General features: G+C 44.6%; 1 protein-coding gene across 2 annotated transcripts in view; it reads left to right on the top strand.

Moving 5' to 3' along the window:
* SDCCAG8 (SHH signaling and ciliogenesis regulator SDCCAG8) overlaps nucleotides 1-9,874 on the top strand; it is an 89,479-nt gene extending 79,605 nt beyond the window's left edge. The window contains exon 17 of one of the 2 annotated variants that reach the window (XM_065729741.1): nucleotides 9,674-9,874. In XM_065729741.1, the coding sequence (XP_065585813.1) occupies nucleotides 9,674-9,761 (88 nt within the window). In that variant the 3' untranslated portion in view covers nucleotides 9,762-9,874. The remainder of the gene's footprint in view (nucleotides 1-9,673) is intronic. The other variant, XM_065729749.1, reaches the window with a different exon arrangement.
* The last annotated feature ends 8,989 nt before the right edge of the window (nucleotides 9,875-18,863 follow it).

Genomic DNA, 18,863 nt, shown 5'->3' with positions numbered 1-18,863 from the left:
GTTCACGCTGCAGCTCTTGGGAGTTATTCTGGATCAGAAGGAAGGCTTTTGTATCTAGATCTGTAACAGAAATAGGTTTTGGTCATTTCTCTGCTGTCATACAACAGAATGTTAGACTGTTCTGTGGATGTCAATGGAATCTTGCCTCATACTACACCTGTAAGTGCGGTTTTACCTCCCCAGCCCTGTTTGCTTCAAAGAAAATTCAAAAATGTGATGCTGGAATAGAAAAGTTTGATTAAATTAAGATTATTTTATTTGAAGAGACTTTAAGTACATTATCATTCTGTATTGTGATTTTTATGTAAGGAGATAACATGAGGGACACCTAGATATTCATTCATAGGTAAATACGTGCTGAGCAGGCAACATTAAAGTTTCAGAGACATTAGAAACAAACCATTAACTGTAGAAGCATCTTTCCTACTGAGGATACTTGCTGGAAAATATATTATCTTAATCTGAGACAAATGCTTTTCTAATATAGCCCAAATTCACAATAATTTAGAAGTAAAGCTACAATTACTGCTCTTTATTCTCTTTTTTTTTTCCTTACTGTCCAGAAGGGTCCTTATCTGGAGCTTAGGAAACAGCAGCCTTCAGCTTAATCTGCAGTTTAGTTACAGCAGTGCACGCTTTTTCCTGAGCCGCCTTCGTGCCCCCCTGCTTGAGCCCGCATATGTTGCTCAGCGCTGATGAAAAGCAGCCTCCCCGGGGAGCGAAGCTTGGGTTGGCTCTGTCAGCCTGTTCATCACCTCGCCATGGCTGGGCCAGGTGTGAGGTGGGCAGTTGTCCGCCCTGAGCCGTGCCAGGACCACCAGCACCTCTCTGGAGGGCTGTAGGCAGCCGTCTGGTGGCTGCTGAGGAGGGATGGGGCTGGGCTGGTGAGAGCCCATGGGGTCCTGTGCTGCTCCCGTGTCCTCTGCTGAACTTGCTACTCCAGAAATCCTGGCTGGTTTTTGTGCTGGCAGCACACAGGTTCACTAGCATAGCGGTATGCGTTACCAAAGGGGATACATTCATTCAGAAATCTGCATTCATCTGTGTAGATCACTCAATAAGGAATTGTGAATAACAGTATAGTTATGCTATAGCAGCAGTATCGGAGGTTACCAAGACTAGAAGACAAGCAATTGATGAGTAGTAGGTGGATCTCTGGCTTCTTGTTTTGTGAATGTGTTGTCATCTGTATCTCTACTTTAAAAAAAAAAAAAAAAAAAGCCATGGTTGTTGTTTTTTTTAAATATGCCGGCACAGCTTTGTTTTCTTAATTTACTACTGCTGATTTCAGGCACTTAATTTTAATTGTTCAATCACTTATGTGAGTGATCAGCTCCCAAGAGCATACTGACTTCTGAGCTTTCTGTTTAAACTCATTTCACAGAGCTTTTACTATCAGCACTGAAAGAATAGAATATAGGAGAAAAGCAGACTTACCTAACAGCACTAAATAAGGTCTTCTGAAGAACTTTGAATGGAAAAGTACTCTTCCTGTACTTACATTGAAGATGCATCTAGAAAATGATTAATATGCATTGTAACTTGTAGTGAAGACTAATAGTTTTGTTGGACTTTTTGACAATTATTAAAATTCTGTGGAAAACATAAGAGTATGTACATGCATGTTCTGGACAGAATGAATTTTTCTGCTGGAAAATGCCTGTAGTCTTACCACAGTGGGATGCCTGTGCAGGATCCAGTGCCTGCTGACTGGGGTGCCAAGCCGAGACACAGGAGTGACTGTGACTTTCCCTTTAGTCTCTACAGAAGCTTTATGGCATACTGAGGGAACCAGGGAGAATGGCACTGGTCCAAAGGGCTGTGCTGCATGACAGCAGCAGCTCAGGCAAGGTAGAAACATGCTTTTCTGTCCAGACAGTGCTAGTGGGGAATAGAAGACGAAAAGTTCCTCAGGTACATCCATGCACTGCTCTTCCCTGCAGCTCATGCACATCCTGGGCACCTTTGCTCACCTGGTCTATTGTGACGTCACCTGCTTCCCAGTATCTTCTCTGTATTTTCACTCAGTATGTTCCCTCATTCTGCTTTTTCTTTCCAAAATTGAATAGACTTGGAAAATTTGGTGTGGTAGAGCTGTTTGTGAGGGGAGGAAGTAAGTTAGGCTTCGGAGTACACAAATGGAAGCAATATGGTCTGTGTGGAGAGAGCAATAGTCTTGTATGGAAGATGCGTATCTGCATATGCTGCACAGAGAAATGATCTCTGCTACATTGAAGTCATCTTCATCATCTTGTTTGTCACAAAGGTAAAACTACACTCTGTATATCATTAATTTCACTGTAATTTTTGAAAGCCACGATCACCGTGTGTGAGCCCTTAAAGTAAGGAAATGTGTATAGTCCTCCAGAGCTTGTATGCAAAATCACGTTTGAATGATGCTGGAAGAGGGGCATATTTTGCACATCAGAGGTGTAAATAAAGGTGATGGGATATAATCAAAGGAACTAATGAATAGATGTTTAACACTGATAATTTTATAACAGTCTAACTATTCAGGATAACAGCCTTGGTTTTTATGTTGGAGAGTATTTTGAAGGGCTGTGATATATAAGTATAGAACTGGGAAGACTCCCTTGCAGATATCCATGTCAGTAGGACTATACCTGGCACGATTGAGCTTCCATTAGAAAGCCATTGGAGAGAAACGTTTTACCTTTCCAACACAGGTGTAGTAATGGTGATGACCACAGAAGCTTTATACTCTCTGTACTACAGTGCCTGCAGTCCTTGCTGACAGCAGCTAGAGTTTGGGCTCGGCGAGGACAGCAGGACTGAACTCAAAGCTGTGCTGCTAGCCTGTAATTGCAACTGTCAGAAACAACTGAAGCAGTTGTAGCTCAGCTGCGCTACCCTTTCTAGCAGTAGTATTTTTTTAATTAAGACAATGTCTGAAAAAGTAAATTAACAGAAGCTGATGCTTTTATCAGCTTTTTTGCTTCAAATGCCTCATGTCAGCTTGGGCCACATGTACATTCTGCACATGCCACAGGACAGAAAAAGTAAAGACTTTTTTCAATTCTCTGTCGCCTGCCCAAACACCACATGTACTGTCTGTTACATGTCGTTTCTGATGAGGTTCATGCTGGGTATTTCTTTTTAAAGGCAAAGTGTTTGTGAAGGAAAGAGTTCAGATTTGGCAGATTGCATTAAAAAATTCTCCATCTCCTTAACTCAGATATCGGGATTGTTTTATGTGGACACCAGCTAGCAGTCTGCAAAGGTTCCAGTTTGTCTGAAATAAGAGTAAACAGAAAGCTGTGGGACAAATGGAGTACACATTGTAAAAAGTAAAATGGAAAAGTGTTAAAACTGGTAAGACAAGCATAGAAAAAAAATATTTCAGTAATGTACATATGTACCTAGTAGAATGATCCTTCTGAACATTAGAGGTTACTTCTGAAACTTTGCTAAGACAGATGTCTTGCAGCATTATCAACACGCCATTTCCTGATTGGGAAGTTGTGTAAAATCTGTGCTGTTCAGAATGTAACAAAATCAGAGGTGAATGTATTACAGAGGTTGACTATAAGATTCATTGTATTCCTATAACATTATCAGCTCTGCTATCCTCTTTTCTCCTAAGATGTTTTGCAGCATTTTAATTTAATAGTCAGCCCAAGCAATTTGGGGAATTCTTACTAAACATTTTTTTCAGCAATAAGCAAAAACTACTAATAAGAACTGTTCTTTCTTAGAGCAAAGCTGATCCTGTTGTTATCAGGGGTGATAGAATTTTGAAATCTTAAGGACAAAAAACTTCTTCAGCCTAGGGACTGAGACACAAACATTTGTCAGTGAAGGTTTCAAACTCTTATCTTTCATGGCACTCTGACCAGTCTCTTGAATTGTTTCCTTCCTGTCAAAACCCAGGTGGGCTAGAAGTGTCCATCACATCAGCTTAGCCTGGCTGCTGTGCCATCTGCTGAAAAGTGAGCTGATAATATTCCCTGTTCAGCACTTCAGGCATAAGCTACTGGAAGCCCAAGAATAGACTCAGGCTCAGGTTTATTACATGATCTATTTGTTTAACCTGTTGAACCAGCTGTGAAAGTGAAGACTTATTCCTGTAGTCAGTGATGACAACTCAAACAAAGTGGAAGTTATTGTTCCTATGTAAACTTCTAATTAAGCTGTTTGAAAATGTTTTAATTTTGGGGAGCATTTAGGGAGATTCTCTGAGATGCTCATGTCACAAGGTCCTGATCTCTGCATTAGCAACTTAAATAAATACCTGCGTAGGACAGTATTGAAGCTTTGAGTTATAGTTCTCTGTCTGCATTTCAAACTTTATAGATTCTTGTTTAATTTCTTTGAAATTTGCCATTTGAATTTTGCAAACCACAATGATGATGCAGATGCTTATGTGAGAGCTAGCTTTTACAACTGGTTTAAGTGTCCTAGTTGTCCTGAAGAGCTGACTGAAGGCATGGAGAGTTGTTGAAAGTAAATTTTACTGTCTTTATGAAAGGGGTAACTTCACTCTTGCTATGAAAAGGGGAAGAGAGAAGAGTAGCAGAGCTAAGCTGGAAGGCAGAGAGGACCCATGCTGCTGTCCCTCCAAGAAGGATGGGTGTGACAGCAGTTTGGGCTGCTGAGAAAGGCTGCTTCTCTCTTACCATGAGCACCAGCTGCACACCTGAACTCTTCAAGTGGCAGCGTCTGGTTTTCTGTAACTATCACAAAGCAAGTCTGATCACTGGTGCATATGGAGCAGGTTTTTTTTAATTCTGGGTAGTGCCTGCTTTATCTTAGTCTGGAGCAAGCTGTGATAAGCAGCATTTGTATTTAAGGTTGTGTGGTGCTTCTTGTTACATCATTAAGTTCTTTGTAACTTCATTGGGCTTGACAAAAACTTACTGTTTTACGGTTACAGTTACAGTCTGAACTTATGGTCTGAAACAGTTCAACAGTGGTGGTGGGCAATTGCCTGGAGAAGAGGTGAGATCAGGGGAGCTGTGGTGGTGGTGGGAGCCAGGGTGAGAAGAGGCTGCGCAGAGAGCCTTTGCTCTCTCCTAATCCTCTGATTGTTTGAATATACAAGCTCAGCATCCTTAAATGTGTTGTAGCACAGCTGTCTGAAGTACCCCACTTGTACTACTTGCTACTATTTCAGTACAATTTGCAAGACGTCCTAAATACATGCCAATAGGAGTGGAAGCTTGTTGAAGGAAAGTGCTGGGTTTTGTTGTCTTTCCTAACTGACTCGTTCCCTCTTGTTGTAACCTATCTGTTTTTAAGCCTGTGTTTGGCATACACTGCCTGAGGTTCACCAATGGACATACAGCAGGTCTGCTATCGCCTTCCTTCTGTGGTTTAGCATCTGTGCCCTTGCTCCCAGCTTTTCTCTGGTCACCAGAAGCAGCACAAGATCGCCATGTCCATCTCCAGGCATGTGGAGATGCTTCCACTTGGTGCTCCAGCCCTCCTGGCAGGGAGGTGTTGCATGCAGTGTGCTGCACTGTGCTGCCTGTTCCCAATTCAGGCTTTCAGAGGCCTCGGGCCCTTCCCTCCCTCAGGTGAGCAGTGGGGCCGTGCTGCAGGACTGTGTGGCCACAGGGAGCCCCCCAGCCTCAATGGGCTGCCCCCGTTTCCACGGCAACCAGCAGATGGGGGGCTTTGGCAGGGGTAGTAACGGCCCTTTCAGCTCTGACAGCTCCGTACGGGCTGGCCAGCAGTAGTTATCAGATTACTTGTATTAAAACCTAATTAAGATGTGTGCCAGTAAATGCAGCATGGTTATTGGATTTGGTGATTTAGCGGGTTGCTGCAGTCCAGTGGCGCCATTTCAGCAGATTCCACGCAGCAGAGTAGAGGGAAAGCGATTTACGTTAGTTCCCGACTGCGCCGAAAGAGTAAATAACCTTTTAATGCCTCTGCATTGTCAAGGACTGATCTCCACTGTTGGATGGATGTGCGCTGCCCACCGATCCTGGCATGTTAATTTCTTCCATGTCAGCAGTATGGCCCAGAGAAGGGCTGACAGGCCCCGTGGCACCGGCTCTCCCACGTGGCTCCCTGTTGCCTGTGGATTTATGGACCTGTGACTTCCTCCGGGCAAGGGCTCACAGCATCCTCATGGCCAGGGCCTGGTGGGTGCCCCTGGGTCAGTGCAGGGGCTGTGGAAAAGGAAGCTGTTACTTCAGCCCATAGGGCATACGACACTAGCCCAGCTTTGTGCTGCAGTCAGTTCCACTAGGCAGAATTCACCTTGGTGCCGCAGATCTGCTCCATGCTCTGTGTTCATGGAGCTTCTGGCTGTCTGTTCCTACCTGTAATGTAACAAAAGGCACCTGTCCTTTCTATTTCACCCCAGGACAGCCTACTCAGATCCAAGTTCAATTTCTCTGCAGTGAGAGCTGAGCCCTTCTGCAGGCTGTAGCATGAGCTGCACAAAGCTGGTAAGGTAGGCTAGAGCCCTTCTAACACAGAGCTGCACTCAAGCTTAGGTGTTTAGGATCAGAACAAAATGCTTGCCATGAAGTTCTCACTGCAGCTTGTGATGCCCATTTTGGTTTCTGGTTCGAGCACGTGCTGCACAAAACTGCTTGTCTCCTGCCTCTGTGTAATTCTGATTTAGAGTTCTGATTAGAACTAGGGAGTTAGGATTTAGACTGCTTAAGTCTGAGTGGAAAAAATTTTGAAGGATGCTATTACAACTACAGGGAAGCTAGTTACTGGTGTAAAGTTATCCAGTAAGCAATCCAAATGTAACACTTATCTGAACCTTGTGCCTTGAAACAACGTGGCAGAGAGTGGAGTCAGGTCCCACCCTTCAGTGCTCCCAGGCCACAGAGCAGCAGCGGCCGCTGGCATCCCAACTGGGGAGCTCTTCCCACTTCAGTGGGAAAATGAACTCAGTGGGAAATGCGTGGGGTGCTGTGCAGCGGTCACTCGTGCTCAGGACACAGCGCACGTCTGCCCGGTCTGTGGTATTGCCAAAGTGAATGTGGTGACTGCACAACCTCACCCGCTCGTATTAGCAAAATGTGCAGAAGGTTCTGTCACCCAGTTGTAAAAATGATGGCAGGCATCGATGTGCAGTTGTAACATATGGGAAGTACAGTGAATGTGGGTGGAGCTGTTCATTTCTCATCTTGAATCATTTACGAGATCAGCAGGCAGGCCAGATACAATGCATATGGGAATGTGTGGCTGTGCTGCACATGTCACACGTAATAGCAGACACTGTGAGAGGGCCCAGAGCCTGTCCTCGGGAGCTGAATGCACCGGAGCAGGCTGGTCGTCCCAGCGTGCAGAGCAAGGGCCAGCTTGGCAGCAGTTTTGGGAGAGCAGAATGGTAGACAGAATTTGGGAATTAACAGACTGAGATGTGTACTGATGAGACCTACTCCCTCGTTACAGTGATCTGGAGCTGTAGGAAGGAGCATTATTAACCCTGTATCTGGAGCTGGCTGCAGGTGATGCAATTCAAGGTTTGGTCTGCCAGCCAAGCCCAGTTCAGTGCCTGTGGCATTTTCTTACCGTTGCTTAAGGGGCTAATCCAATGTAACATGGTGAAGTTATGAAACGTGCTAGAATTAAAGTTCTACATTTACAGAAGTTCATCCAAATTACCCATTACAGGACCTGAAAAGATACAGAGCCTTACAATAGACAGCACTTAAGGCTCATATCCAGAGATGTTTTTTGTAGTTTGCATGGGCTTCCTGTGAGTATCTAGTAGACAGTGTAGTTTTAATGTAGAATTTACATCCACTGGAAAATACTTCAGGTCTGTGTGCCAGAACTGGAGGAAGTTCCTTGCACTGAAGTGGTGGCTCTTCAGCTGCAGCCTTCTCCTCACAAGGAAAGAGGGAAGGGCCTTTTCCTGTGGGCTCCTTCAGTGGTGGTGCCTTGCATGAAGGATGCATGGGCACTGCTCGTGTTGCTGGAGAAATGCTGATGAGAGGTTTGTGCACTTAACTGTGTCCTTTAGCTGCAGCAGTAGTAATGTCATGCAAGATGGTTTCTCTCAAAGACCCTTAAAACAGACTGAAATGCTAGCATAATGGGAAATGTATTAATTCATTGAAGAGCTCAGCAGAAACTTACATTTTAAAGCCTTGAATCTGGACTGCTGGTGGTGGTTGATGAATGGGACTTTATCTGAGATGACCTTGCACGGAGAGGATTTCTTAGCCTTGAGGCTCTACCTAAGTAAGGTGGCACTGGAGGTGGTTGGTTTTTTTTTGTCTGCCTGAAGGCAGCACATTCCAGTTACGCTTCCCTACCAGTACTGCTATAAAGCAGTAGGTGCTCTATAAATAAAGAACTGGAAGATGCCTTTATTACAAATAAAGAAGTATGATAAGGTCACAAAACCTCAAGTTAAAGGAAATCAATGGCAAAATAGTAAGCAGAACTCAGCTCTCTGGTCTGAAACTGTTACGCTGCCTCCAGCAAACAATGCCGTTGTCCTGGCACTCAGTGGGTGCAATCCTGATGCTCTTAACGAGCAAGTACCTTCAAAAACAGAACACAAAAAAGCACAAGGGCACTTTGTGTGAGGGAATTTTGTTTTGGGCTGGGTTTTTTCGTTTGTTGTGGTTTTGTTGGTTGACTTCTTTTGTTTGGTTTTTGTTGTTGTTGTTTGTTGGTTTTTTGAGTTCTATGCCCCTGGAATCACCCTTAGTAAAGAAATGAAGCATGAACAGCTCGGAGCTATGAGCTACAGTTTAGAAGGTATAGGGAGTATGAAACTGAACACACAGCGTGTAAGTGTGCATTTAATAGAATATTCTATGCTATCAGAGTCGTCTTTTTCTTTACTTCATTGGATGTTTGCAACCAGCTGTCACTGTTTGCTGTGATCTGCAGTTACTTTTGTTCTGATCCCCAGGAGATGGTCGTGCAGCTCCCCTCGTCCCTCTCTGCAATATTTATTAGCAGAGTAACAGGGCAGGGTGAAATATATCCATTCAGAGTGTTTGCTGCAGGATCCTTGCAGTTAGACTTCAAAGAGGGTGGCTGACAGATACAGACCACTAACTGCTGTTTTGGGTATACATTTTGAGATTTCACTGTGATGAAATGTGGAGGTGTTTAGTAATGCAGTAATTTGAACAATCCTGATTAAGATTGTGAATATTCAGAGCGATTATCTTAGCTGAGTTATGACAGCTGTACAAGTCAAAGCTACCACATGGAGTTGAAAGTAGAAAAAATCCGAAAATCACAAGCCTTATTGTGAGCATGTAACTAATGCCATTAAAAACAGAGATAATACCAGAGACACAAGATGCAGCTTGTTCAGGGGAAGCTGTATTTCAGTATGTTGAGAAAGAAATTGTTTAGAAAAACAAGTGGAAAGTTTGTATCTAGAAAGAGCAGTAACAAAAGGCAAGTTGTTTCCTGCTTCCTAAGTGCTGCGTAGCTTAAGGCGCAGCTGGGATGCAGCCCTGGGGCCTTTCCTGATGTGGCAACACCAACTGGCTGTGCTGTCATGATAGGGCTTCTAAGTGAGAAGGGCAGACTGTGCAAGCACTTGCTGAAAGCGTCAAGATGAAATGCACTGAATGCCCACCCTGAGAGCAAAACTCCAGTCCCAGCCCTACGCCAGAAGAGCTCTGTCACCTGCGAGCTTCCCCAGCAGTGTGAATGTCCCAGCACTCCCACTGCAGACGCACTATAATCCTTTCATCTGTCTCTCCAGGTTGTACCAGCTGGACAGGCACTGCCAGACCACTGCTCAGCAGCTCGTGGAGCTCCTCAACAAAAAGAATCAGTTCTTCAAAGAGTAGAAGAGCTGCACCGAAGAGCTGCAGTTTCGGTGAACACAGGTACTGTGTCAAAAGAAAAGTAAGACTGAGGGGAATGTTCTGCAGTTTTAGCAGAGAAATCCACCTGCAGTTTCTTTACAATTGCAGGCTTTCGTTGGTGTTTTAAATTAAGCATTACCTCATGAAAAATAGAAATTATTCCATTTAATTGGAGAGAGAGACTGGTAGCTGGACCTGGACCTTCAGCCAAAGGAAGAAGTGTTCAGAAGAGACGGAACAGCAGCAGTTATTCTTGGTTACAGTTTCTGGCTTTCTTATCAGAAGATGTTTGTGTTCCCTTTTCAGAGATAAGGCAAATCCTCACTTCCACAGAATTACCATTTGAACAGCAGCTGATGCTGATAATTTCTTGGAGCTTTTTGCTGCCATTTGTCAGACTTAAGTCCATCAGTCACTGTGTGTTTTGTTTTTTTTCCCCTTAACTTTAAATGCCATCTATCTTCCCTACTGCTCCATGATCAGTCACCCAAATGTGATGGAGAACATGGAACGGCTACACCTGAGCACTCTGGGCTGCTGTTGCCCAGCTTTTTGGCCACTGTTCTTCAGTCAGTGCTTTGGAAATAAGGGAGAAAGAACTGCATGAGTTATTTTCTTTCTTTCTCTTTCATCCACTCGTTTCAGAAAAAGGAGGATGAAAGAAAAACAGAAGCATATCTGATAGTAAAACTATCAAATAAATAAACCCTTGTTTTGTGACTAGACCAGCCACTTAATTCAACTGATGAACACAGCAGACTCGTGCGATTGCACAGGATTACTGGTGTTCTACTCGATGGGTGACAAAAGAAATGTAGCAGAAGATATTTTGTCTGTACGACACGTAGCAGTAAACAGAAAATGAATGGCTTAATTAGTTAGATTTAATAAGTGCTTATCATAGGCAAATAGGATCCATGCTTAGTTGTGATTTTAATCGTGTCAGTGTGTTTGGTTTGACAGGATTTCTTGTTGAGGTAGACAAACCTGGTAACCTAGACAGTGTTGGGTTATCAGAATCACAGAACTGTAGGGGCTGGCAGGGTTGAGTCCAACCCCCTGCCAAAGCAGCTCCCTAGCCCAGGTTGCACAGATAGGCGTCCAGGTGGGTCTGGAACATCTCCAGAGAAGGAGACTCCACCACCTCTCTGTGCAGCTGTGCCACTGCTCCGTCACTGCACTGTGAAGAAGTTCCCACATGCATTTGTGCAGAACTTCCTATGCTTCAGTTTGTGGCCATTTTCCCTCAATCCAATTGCCACACACTGCAGAGAAGAGTTCAGCCTCATCCCTTTGCCTCCCACGCCTTAGATACTTACAGATATGGATCAGATCCCCTCTGAGTCTTCTTTTTTCAAGGCTGAACAGACCCAGGTCTCTCAGCCTTACATAGGTTCATAGGTTCATAAGGTTGGAAAGGACCTACAAGATCATCTAGTCCAACCATCCTCCTATCACTATCCCTACCCAACTACTAAATCAAATCCCTCAGCACCTCATCTAAACGCTTCTTGAACAGCGCTAGGGATGGTGCCTCAACCACCTCCCTAGGCAGGCCATTCCAGTGCCTGACCACTCTTTCAGAGAAAAAATGTTTCCTCAGGTCTAATCTAAATCTTCCCCGGCGCAACTTGTGGCCATCTTTCCTCACAAGGGAGGTACTCCACGCCCTTTATCATCTTTGTAGCCCTCCGCTGAACTCTTTCCAGGAGATCCCTGTCTTTTTTGTACCAGGGAGCCCAGAACTGGACACAGTACTCCAGGTGAGGCATTACCAGGGCAGATTAGAGGGGGAGGATCATCTCCCTCGACCTGCTGGCCACGCTCTTCTTAATGCACCCCAGGAACCCAGTGGCCCTCTTGGCCACCAGAGCACACTGCTGGCTCATGGCCAACCTGTTGTCCACCAGGACACCCAGTTCCTTCTCTACAGAGTTCCTCTCCAGCAGCTCATCCCCCAGCCTGTACTGGTGCATGCAATTATTCCTCCCTAGATGCAAGACTCTACACTTGCTCTTGTTAAACCTCATCTGGTTCCTCTCTGCCCAACTCTCCAGCCTGTCCGGGTTTTGCTGAATGACAGCACAGCCTTCTTGTGTGTCAGCCATTCCTCTCAGCTTTGTATCATCAGCAGACTTGCTGAGAGTGGACTCTATCCTCTCATCACTGTCACTGATGAAGATGTTGAACAGGACCGGACCCAGCACCAATCCCTGAGGAACACCACTAAGTACAGACCTCCAGCTGGACTCTGCACCACCGACCACAGCCCTCTGAGCTCTGCCAGTCACTTGTTCAGAGATGAAGATGACTGCTTGAAGGGAAGTGCTCTTGGTAATAGGAAGAGACTTTATACACAGTCCACAGGCATTCTGTTATTGGTAATCTCTTTTATCTGGAAGTTGACGTGCTTTTATAGAGTTGGGCAGAAGTACAAAAATCGTACGAAAGAGGGAAACAGTCATTCAGATATATTGCTATCGAGTCTTGACTTCCTTTTGTATCTTCATTATAAGTTAATTGTGCTCTAGAGGATGCTTTTCTACTTGGGAACACTTTGAAGAGAAGAAAAAAAATTGTTTTTAACTTACTACAGTATGAGTACTAAAAACCTATCTGCAGCTATTTAAAGCAGAGTTCTCTGGGAACTGGGATTCAGCCCAAGAGAGAGGCTTGGAGTATCAGACTTGAAGTAAAGGACAGTTCACCATAAAGAGGAGATTTTATGTAGAGAAAGGTGTATACAATTATTATAGAAATACGTATTTTCTTTAATTTCACTGTGTAGTCAGTATTGATCAAAGGTGAAAGTGGCAGCACATGCTTTGGTTTACTGCCTTAGTCATCAGTTACCCTTTACAGTGAGCTTGGGTTTTGGAGAAGGGAAAGAAACCAATCGTACCAAATCCTTGAAAAATGATGTCAGATACACTAACTGAAATTTGCTGTAGTATCTTGGAACATAAGCAGCTGCGTATTCCAGGAAAAGAAATGGGATGCAGATCTCCAACAGGACACAGATGGAATCAAGTAAAAACCTGGATAGATAAAGAGAAATGAGCACAAGTAGGTATTTTTTTCTGTGCACTATATATAGAGAGGAAAGAAGGACTAAAACTATTTGCAGATGTGGGCTGAATCTGGCAAACACTTCAAGACAAAAGAAGAAGAAAGTGTCGAAACCATTTGGGGGCTAGAAATTGTTGGTGTGGTTTTTGTTTTGGTTTTTTTTTTCCCACTCTTAAAAATTAGGGCAACTGAAAGGAGGGCACTCCACAATGGGACGACATTTACCTGACAGAATTCAAACGAACAAAAAAACCCTTAAAGTTTAAACTGGGGAGAGAGGACATACGAATCTTGGCACTGTGGGAACTTGCAGGAGAAACCAAAGCACGTGCCACAGGACTCAGAAACATCTCATCCTCGGCACTGAATGACATCCCTTGGATCAGTAACGTTACGTCTCCCGTCACTGAAAGAAGCTCAGAATAATCACCTGTCTGCAAGCTGTGGGCTGGGGGCAGCGTGTTTCCTTGGAAAATGTTTGTCCCACAGACAGAGGATAGCAGAAGGCTCCGATTATCCGTGCACCTTCCCACTCCAGCTCTGATTTATTTCACTTCCTCGTCAAACTAACTTTCCTTACGTATCTTCCTTTCTAAAAAGTGAAGTTTGCTGTCGGCAGAGACCCTGGGAAGCGGAGGAGTAAAATGTTGTAATCCCAGTGTGAGGCAGTGATGGGTACAACGTGAGGAAGATCCTCACATCATAGTTTTAATTTTCATAGAGCTAAAAAGGATCGGTATGACAATTCAGCCTGACCTTACAGTGTGTGCTGCAGATGAAGCCGTTAATGTTTAATGGATGGCAGTGATAGTTAATAATGGAATACAGTTTACTATAGGCATAAGTTTAATGACAGGATTTATACCTTTTATTTAGAAAGATTTTGTCAGATTCAGTTTTGAGTTTCTGCTTTTGAAAGTCTTAAACTGCAAGTCACTCTTAACTCAGGAGAGCAAGATCCTGGTTTCTAAGTATGAACATATACAACACAGCAAACAAAACAGGAAAAAAAATTGAGATTTCTTAAAAACCTCAGCACCATTCACCGAATGTGAATGCTGGCATGCTCTTCACGCGCAGGATCTGCCCTGGCGTCCATCAATCATACAGAAGTAGGTGTTTGTCTGTTTGTAATCCCCTTGCAGACTGCAGTTGCCTGAGGGGCTTGCTGCCAGCTGTGCCCGCCTGTGTGCACACAGCAGACAGGGCTGGGACCCTGGGTTACCTGGGCTGCCTTTTGCACGGCCGTACTGTGATCAGCACTTCGCTCTCTGATGTCAGAATTGACTTGGGCTGATCCTTACAAGGTCCTCACCTTTTTCAGAAGTCTTTGTGGAGGTTGGAGAGCCTTATATTTTAGTGTACTCTTAATGTACAATGATGTGCTTCTGGCAGGTTTTTTAATAGCCAGTGACATTCCAGATGAGGTGTGATTTTGGAGCAGTGAGGAGTTCCAACTTGAAAAGGAAGAGAGGGAGACAGCACAGTGTCTGATGCCCAGCTGCCCTGAGAGGAACACTTCCAGTGCTGCATTGGGTGAGCGTGGCTGGTTTCATGAGCCTGCAGCTGGAAGCAGGAGCTGCACCTCGTACAAGGTGCCCGCTCGGGGGCAGGGCAGGGTGGGGTGGGTGGAGTTCGTCATCTTTTGTCTGTACTGTGGTGCTGGCCCTACGCAGAGGGTTAATGCAGCACAGAGCAGGCATCCTCTGAGCAGCCACTGATGCTGAGTTACCCCCCATGCATTTCCCGGGACGTAGCTCCTGTGTCAGTGTGCTGGTCAGCACCGCAGGTAATGTGGTACGTGTGTTTTTAGGAAGAAGGTGCCACGTTGCTGTTTTTAATTAATTCTTTAATGAACTGAAGCATTATAGATCCTTTTTTTGACTCTGCCTTCATTACCTTACCAAGTTTTGTTTGTTTTTTTTTAAGAAAAGAAACACCCTTAAGTCCTCTAACATAAAACCAGCTGAAGTGGAAAGTTTATTTGTAATTTCTGAGGTCATTTACAGCTCTTAAATTCAAATTTCAGAACTCTGTTTGCTTAATTGTGGGCAGCCATCCCAGCTCCACCAGAGCTTTATCTCTCATTCTTAATGAAGTCCTGAAGTGCTGCTGAGGAAGCACAAACAATAGCTATGCAAGAGCTTCAGAACTGTACATTAGCCTTCCCACCAGCGGTTTCCTAACAGCGCGCAGGCAGCTTCCTGTTTTGTACAGCTGCCCACCCCGCATACAGTCTGTACAATTCACAGTAAACACGCTCTGGCACAACCCTGCCTCCTCCTTTCCTGGAAGAGAGAAGGGGCAGCATCTTAAGACGTGCCCCAAAACAACAGCTCAGTTATTTACTGCTAAACACGAGCGATGGCTAAAGCTCATGGAGATCTTGTTTTTCAGAAATCAAACAGCTCCTGTGCTTGTTACCTGGAAGAGTTCTGATCTTAGAGGCAGGACAGCGGGCCTGCAGGAAGCCAGGCTTTGGAACAGCGCTTGTTTACGCAGCACTGCCACATTCTTAACCACTTCTGTATTTCTCTTCTAAGAGCTCAGCCCCAGGCCGACGTGACACAAATGAGAAATGCAAGCAGCTCCATACACACTACTTACGCTCGGCTCTCATCTCTTTCTTCTGTCTTTCAGTTCTCCTCTGTACGTGCCTGAAACTCGGGCTTCTCTGAAGCCTGCACAGAGGACCTCTGCAGAGCAGCAGCCATGCTGCCTCCTCGCACCTGCTCTGCATTTGTTCTGAACTACAGAGCCATAGATACTTCGAAACATTACTCACCTACCGAACTTGCTAGGAAGACATCAGACCTTCTAAGACACTGCAATCCGGTGTCAGCAGCTCTTAAGGAGCGTGTACTGGATTCGGTATTTCTACAGTTTTTATAAAATGTTTTTAATCTCTTTTTGTAATTTGAACAGATGTCTTATTTACAGATGGCAATCCCAATAAACTCAGTTTGATTCTTTTTCTCCTGGTTGTGTCCTTTTGCATTCAAAGGAAAGCATTCTTATGGGGAGGAGCAGAGTGCATAAGCTTAGCACAAATTGCACTGCGCTCACGTTCAGGACTCACTGCCAGGGTCCACCTGGGAAACTGAAGGTTACCACGTATTCGTTCCCTTTACAGAAAAACCCAAGTCCCAACAACCTACTGCTTATCCAGCAGAAGAGCCTAAGAATGACTGGGCTTCCCAGGGGCACGTTCCCCTTCAGTGGCCAAAGCCCTGGGGACAAAGGGAGCCCTGCGAGGGCTCTGGCCACAGAAGCAGCTGTTTGTGCCCCCCCCGCTGGCAGATGCTCGGCTGTCTCAGGGACGGGCAGCAGCTGAACTTGAATTCAAACTACTGCAATTGGCAGTACATTTGGAGGACTTTTATTCTGCTTACCTTCATGTCTGTTTGTATTTCTGAAATGACTTTCCAAATGCCAGGCTCTTTCAGAAAGAATTTATCCGCATCCTTTGCTGAACTACTGCATGATAAAACTATACAAGAAAAAAGTTTCTACGTTCAAGTGTAGTTGCTGAATCGTGCTGGTAAAAAGGAAAAAGTGCAGAGAACAGTTCCCCTGTGATAAGTCTACCCCAGCCAGCGTGAACACATGAAATGGAACACAAATAGGAGAAATGGCACATGCCCCAAGATGCCATTTGCTGTGGGATGCAATCCTTCATTCCCTTGCATTTCAGGAATAGAGTTAGAGTGGTACGGCTCTAACATCAAAGTGGTTTTCTTCCCATTTCAATTTCCTGCCATATGAAACTGCCAAACACATCTGAGCTCCTCCCCATCCGCCTCACTGCCACGACATGCTTCGACTGCCTCAGCTCTGCCTGGAAGGGAACGCATGGCAAAGCAGGCTCCTCCCTAGCACAGACGTGGGTCCTCCACACTCAAGGACACTTTTTGCTTTAACTGACACTACTTCATAGGTAATCAGACAGGTAAGAATGCGTTTATAAATGGAAGAATCAGCAAATTATTTTTTTTCCACACCATAAATCTGTTTCAGTAGGAGAAGCGTCTCTCAGCAACGTGTGCAAAGGAATTCGGGCACCGAGTCCCAGCACCGAGGCTTCACTGAGACCCTGGAGCACGGCCCTACATCACTCACCCCTTCTGGACCTGCCTGACTGCCAGCTGCTGCTGGTGCAGAGTGGAGAGGGCCGCTGCCAGCACCGGGGTGTGCATCTACAAGGAGCAACTTCTGTGCAGCAGCTTCGCTGCTTATAGCAGTTGCTGATCCGCTGGGCACAGACAGGGCCAGGACTTCCCGGCTCCCGCTGTCGTCCCCCAGCTCACCGTCTATTTAGCCACAAAAGGGTTTTACACAGCTTACAAAAGCCAGATGAGGTCACCGAACTCAGGACCTTCCATGTCCACAGCCGGAGCGTCACCCCATGGCACACACCGTGCCCGTACACACACGCAGACTGAACAGACTGAGGCCCAGTCACTGATCTCCTAATGCAACTGCAGCTATCTGTCTTGTGCTTGCTCCTTCCTACTGCAGGGAAAAAAAAAGAGAGCTGGCTCACATGCTTCCTCGCATTCCAGGGGAGGGTTCATGTCTGAGAACTGAGCTGATGCCCAGACTGCTCGGGGACACTCCACCCTCCTGGGCTTCAATGAGTCCCACCTCGAGGTGCCCTACAAATCACACCTCCCCTGCGTCCACCTCCAGCACATTACCAACCCACACGACTTGAGACCCCGAATTCCACTTAAATACTGGGTACTCTAATACAATGTAGCCCTGCGTAATCATTACGTGAGAACTATAACCCAGATTTACTTCGAGAAGATACACATACCTCAAAGAGTTAACATGAACCACCTGCATGGAAACCACCTTGGTCCACAGCACAGCTACATCTTGCTTAGCCAGAAAAACGTTTGTTGTTTGTTTTTTGTGCCAATACCGTAACTGAACGTACAAGCTGAAACTGCTCACCAGGTATGTGAAATAGGTCACAGCAAGGTACACACACCACGAGGACTCCACGGCAAACCGAACGTGGAACAAAACGTGCACTGATCATTATACATACAGTGATAAAAAAATAACAATGTACACTTTCTTGTAAGAAGAAATCAAGTAAATTCTTTGTGCATTTCAGGATCGAAACATCTAACCTATATAAAATTATTTGAAAATATGAAGTAAGTATTTAAAGCAAAACTCCAGAAATCTTTTGTAATCTGCAATATAGCCTTCTTGCTTCAATTTTTTCTGACTCTGACACGGAACAAATTCAGAACTTCATCCTCTAAGATATTTAATGTGCAGATATAAAAAAATATGTCCTTTGTGGCAAGCCTGAACATATATATATATATATATTTACAAACCTCCAGAACAAATTAGCATTAAAAAACACAGAAGTAGCAGATTGACATAGTGCTTTATTTAAGCTGTCTGTACGAAGGAAAATAATGTGCATCCCTATCATATATGTGTAAAAATACTAAGGATGTACAGTGTACAAAAACAGTTTCTTGTAGTTATTTCACATCCTTGTGGGTCATATACTTAAGGAAATAAACAGTTTAAGTATGACCAACAGTAATACGGTTTCTTGGGTTCATAGTCGTGTCTGCTTAATATCCTTAACCATATGACTAGATCTTGCATGGATCTAATGAAAGAACTAGCAAGGTCAAGAACTGTCACAAACTCTAAAGCTACAGGGAGGTAATTCAATTACCAATTTAGAGGTTTTTATTTAAATAAATACTTTACATTTCATGCTTGCCTGTAATGCACTACCAGGAGCAAGATAAGGAAATTCTACTGTAGACAGTACAAACAGTAGCAGCAAAGTGTGTACATTGAGGTGTAATATATAGACCCTGCAGTTAGTAAGGAGAGACCTTACTTTTGTACTCTAGGAGAAGCGCGTGGCCCCTGCAAGAACAGTCAGCTTTAAGAAGCCGCGAGGATAGATGGATAAAAACGGAAAACAATACTGGAATAAATGTTCTTTAAGCAACAGGAATGTACTGGAAG

This window comes from Cyrtonyx montezumae, unplaced genomic scaffold, assembly GCF_038088225.1.
Source record: "Cyrtonyx montezumae isolate F1298 unplaced genomic scaffold, pur_monq_1.0 scaffold_0, whole genome shotgun sequence".
NCBI lineage: Eukaryota > Metazoa > Chordata > Aves > Galliformes > Odontophoridae > Cyrtonyx > Cyrtonyx montezumae.
Note: the sequence above shows the minus strand (reverse complement) of the source record. Positions and strands in the feature narration are given on the sequence as shown.